The 4,790-nt window shown below is 32.5% G+C and overlaps 1 protein-coding gene across 1 annotated transcript; it reads right to left on the bottom strand.

Moving 5' to 3' along the window:
- Window positions 1-474: 474 nt before the first annotated feature.
- LOC112023680 (uncharacterized) lies at window positions 475-2,676 on the bottom strand. Its single transcript, XM_065778667.1, has 6 exons — window positions 2,572-2,676; window positions 1,962-2,127; window positions 1,789-1,838; window positions 1,528-1,712; window positions 1,270-1,315; window positions 475-797 (listed from the first exon to the last, which is right to left on the bottom strand). Exons 1-6 carry the CDS (start codon window positions 2,600-2,602, stop codon window positions 475-477), a joined length of 801 nt encoding a protein of 266 aa, XP_065634739.1. The 5' UTR covers window positions 2,603-2,676.
- Between the last annotated feature and the right edge of the window lie 2,114 nt (window positions 2,677-4,790).

The raw sequence follows: 4,790 nt of genomic DNA, 5'->3' as shown, positions 1-4,790 counted from the left end.
TGCTTTAGTACCACAATAGTAGAATAAACCAATTTGCTATAATCTATGTGTGTGTTTCTTATGTCTGTCTCCGTGGGGTTACAAAGGTTGCAATCCTTATAATATTCTCAATCAGAATGCATTTGGCAGTAATGGCCTCTTAATAAAAGAACTCAATTCATCGTTCACAACAGATAAGAAAACTATTCATAATTTATCACGTACTAAACTAGAAAGAGCCACCGTTCAAGCAGGAGAAGGTATATACCCAGAAATTTTGAGGCTAAAGATACCCAGTCCAAAACACAAAAGCAAACAAATTTAGGGAGACATAGATTATGTTCAAGTTCAGATATTAAACATCCGCACTGCTACCATTTAATACATAAAATCTCCAAACTCCTCCTGTTAGCTAAGACAATGATCTGTCCGTCGTAAACCTAGCAATTTAGCCTTCAAAAGAGCCCTCCACTAATGCTTCCTGGACTTTTTCTGCTAAACGTACCTACACTCTGTCCGCATCGACATCTCTTTTCTGATGCGAAATGCTAAACGTCCCTCATAAGTGCGGAGAAAGTTGCAATATCTGTCAACAGTATAATCTTCCCTCTCAAAAACATCCCTATCAGATTTAAGTGCATATAGAAAATCATCATCCTCATCCTCATCAACCTCAATCTCATCAAACTCATCAACCTCAACCTCATAAACCTCAACCTTATCAACCTCATCAACCTCACCCTTATCAACCTCAACCTCATCATCAATCAAATCATCATCACCAGAATCATAACTTTCTTCTCCAGCATTCCAACGACCTACAATAAACCCAACACACGTCAAAGTCAAGAAGAGTATAATCATCATGCAAGAGATCAAAATCTAAAGGGTAAAAATATTCAATGAGGGGCAACCAAAGAAACAAAAATATATGAGCTAAGTTAGAAATTACGGTAACAATAATTAAAAAGTGAGGAAAACCAACAAGTCATATTTAAATCATACTTGAGAAATCTCTAACCCAAGCAAAGGTATAGCCTTTTTCCTATGGAAAAAAAGAAAAAAAGAAGTTAGATATCATCATGTTATGGCATTAAAATCTTTAGAAGAATTGTGCAAAGCAATAATGTAAATGAATGCCTCTATGTCAATACACAAGAATTAATGTCCAAAATGCAGGAATAATCAAATTAACTTTCCTGAATGTATTCATAAAAAGGAAAGTGGCGATGTGACAAAGTGGAAAATAGTACGTACCGGGCGTTTGTCAAAAAAGCAAATCCTAAGAACAAGGTTGGTTTTCTCCTCTGGTGGTGACAAAGGTATAGCCTTTTTCCTATGGAAAAAAAGAAAAAAAGAAGTTAGATATCATCATGTTATGGCATTAAAATCTTTAGAAGAATTGTGCAAAGCAATAATGTAAATGAATGCCTCTATGTCAATACACAAGAATTAATGTCCAAAATGCAGGAATAATCAAATTAACTTTCCTGAATGTATTCATAAAAAGGAAAGTGGCGATGTGACAAAGTGGAAAATAGTACGTACCGGGCGTTTGTCAAAAAAGCAAATCCTAAGAACAAGGTTGGTTTTCTCCTCTGGTGGTGATGGTGGCACCAGTTTAGCAAACTCCCTATCAACCTCATTTAGATCAAGTCCAGACTGACCAATTTTTATTAGAAGACGGTCACTATTGGTCCAGGCAGGATAAAAGATATGTACATTGTCATACCCTGAAAAAATTGAATAAAGGATGATGAGATAGAGATAAATATGATCCAATTTCAGTTGGCTAACTTGGCTTCACACCTTCCTCTGAAGCAAGTGGTAAATCTGATTTTCGCAATACCCGGTCACGTCTTGCAAAAATTAAAAAACAAACAAACCCAAAATAAGTGGTGATTTAACGTTACAGTGAGATGAGACCTAAATTTAAAAATTAAAAAGGAAGTGAAAGTAGTTTAAGGATTAGCAATTTTTACATGGACTTCCAAATGGTAATTGGTGGTTTTGTGACGGCCTCCATTGCAGACTCTGTGACAGGCTCTGTGCTGGATTCCATTGCTGCCAGTAGAGATGGGTCGTGCTTGAATCGCTTGTGAAGTTGGACCTCCAACTCCATGGTTTCTTCATCCTCTACCTTCATCCCTGCTTTAATGTACCACAAAGTCAGAAAAATCAATAATTATCAGGCATGCAAAAAAAAAAAAAAGTATTATTATGTCACTAATTACAAGAAAGTAAGGACTTGATCATATCTAATTACGAAACCATCAACAACCCTAATATGACATGGATTGCACAAATCCGATCCAATATCGGATTAAACTAAAGCAAGTGGCTATTACTAACGCCAACTTCAAAAATTAATCGAATAATTTGTTGTTGCAGAGGATAATAAACAAATTAGCGTGGTTTTAAAAGCCTAGAACAAAACATTCACACCAACCCTAACAGATCAATTAAAGCCATCAAATTTCAAAACCCTAACACCACAAAATACATTTTTTATATATATATATATAAACAAAATACGAAAATTATAACAGCGAACCAGCGTACTTTGCCCTAAAAGCAACAAATCATTATTACCTCCATTCGCCACTTTCTCTCTCTCTCTCATCGCCTCTGTGTGTGTCTCTCTCTCTCAGCAAAACAAAGTTGAGGTTTGTATTTTTTTTTAAGAGATGCTACGTCTACAACATTGTTACAGTCTACAACATTTTTACAATAAATCACATGTGGTTAGTTGTTATTGGTTCAAATTTGAAACTAACACTAAGATTACTTTTTTGCCCCAACAATAACAATTAGTAACAACCGCCATTTAGGATTTGTTGTAAAAATATTGTAAAAATGTTATAGACATATCATTTCTCTTTTTAAAATATGCATGAATGAAAAAATGTGTAATACGTGTAACGTTGTTTAAATACTGAAAACTATTATTTAAACAATGGTAACAAACGCTTTCAAAAAAAAACAATGGTAACAAACGGCCCCTACTGTTAGGAGGACCCTATGACACCTAGTAACCTTAGTAATGTTGTTCTGTTTAAGTGTTGTGGAAAAGTGTTGTTAAAATCATATAGATTTTGTGTGCGCGTCTTGAGGATTGGACGAATAAAATTTATTTCAATCAATGGAATCTAATGGTAAATAGGGCCACAAGTTGTGTTTTCTCGTCTGGAGTAGACAGCTAGGATGTATACCGTAAGGTGTCCGTTAATTTTTTTTTTTTTTTTTAAAAAAAGAGGCCATTTGATATCAATATAATAGTGGCCTCCTCAATGCATTCACGTGATTCAATTAGTTTTTATTATAACATGTGACTCATTAAAATAATCCTAGTCTCATCATACACCTCTACACGTGTACTGATGAGGCTTTTTTATTTTTTATTTTTTTATTTTATAATTTTGAGTTTAATATAATTTTTCAATTTGAATTTATTTATTGTTAGTGAAGTTATACACGAAGGAATTTTTAAGAAACTAAAATTTTTAAATTTCACTAACACAGTAACCTTTTATTCCTTCTCCTTCATTTTTTGGAGATTTTTTTTTTTACTTGCAAAGTCACCGTGGTAAATGTTTGTTTCCTGAGAAAATGAAGGAAAATGAATAAAAGGTTACTGTGTCAGTGAAATTTAAATGTGATTAGTTTACTTGCTTCAGTTAATTTCAAAGAGATTATTGAAATTCTATTTCTTCATTCTCTGTTTGTTTGCTGAGAAACTGAAGAAAAGGAAAAGAAAAAAATTGATGTAACTGAAAGAGACAGATTGCTGGGTTTTTTTTTTTTTTTTTTTGCAGATCTTTTTTTTTTACTTGCAAATCTGGATGTTTTTTTAGAGAACTCAGCAAAAGAAAAAGGGTTAGAGTTTTATTTTGTGATTGTTCTATGAAGAATTATGTAGTCAATTTTTGGATTTTTGCAGTGGAAGGCTAGTGAATCTGTGGGTGTATGTTCACATGGATTTGTGGCTTTGTTTGTGACTGTAGGTGTATTGGTTTTTTTTTTATGTTTTATGTGAAGAAGAATAAGAAGGGGAGAAAAGAGGAGAGAGACATAGAATATAATGAAAAAGACACATTTACCCTTATTTTTAACGATGAAAAGAGAGAGGTGGGTAACAGGGGTCTAACGGAAGCCACCTCAGGTGGGTTAAGTGACAAATTTCAAATCACGGTGGGCACTATTAAAACGGTAAAATCACAAGTGGGTAAATTGTAATTTCCCCTAGTTTTTATTATAACACGTGACTCATTAAAATAATACTAGTCTCATCATACACGCTCTCACGTGCGATGAAGCTTTTTTTTTTTTTTTTAATTTTGAGTTTAATGTAATTTTTCAATTTGAATTATTTATTGTTAGTGAAGTTACACACGAAGAATTTTAAAAAACTAAAATTTATATTGTTAGGGTTTAGAATGTGCTATATATCAAATGTGCAAGAGATATATTTAAGAGAAATATTATGTTTACAACATTTCACAACAAATTTTAAGTAATAGGTAGTTATTGGTTGTTATGGGTGGGCAAAAAATAATTTAAATTGTAGATTCAAATTAGAACAAAAAAAAAACTTACCACCTATGATTTGTTTATAAAATATTGTGGACGTAAGCACTTCTCTATATTTAAGAGAGTGTGCTAATTTTTAGGAAAAAGTTTCTCTTAGTATTTTTTTTTTAATTTTGTTGAATTACAATTTTAATCCCATTTTTTTATTTTTTAAGAATAATAATTATCTAATTATATTAAGGGTATATTTTTGACATTTTTTGAAATCATGATTAACTTTC

This window comes from Quercus suber, unplaced genomic scaffold (genome assembly GCF_002906115.3).
Source record: "Quercus suber isolate HL8 unplaced genomic scaffold, Cork oak 2.0 scaffold_188, whole genome shotgun sequence".
In the NCBI taxonomy this organism is placed as follows: Eukaryota; Viridiplantae; Streptophyta; class Magnoliopsida; order Fagales; family Fagaceae; genus Quercus; species Quercus suber.
This window is presented reverse-complemented; position numbering and strand designations above follow the sequence as displayed.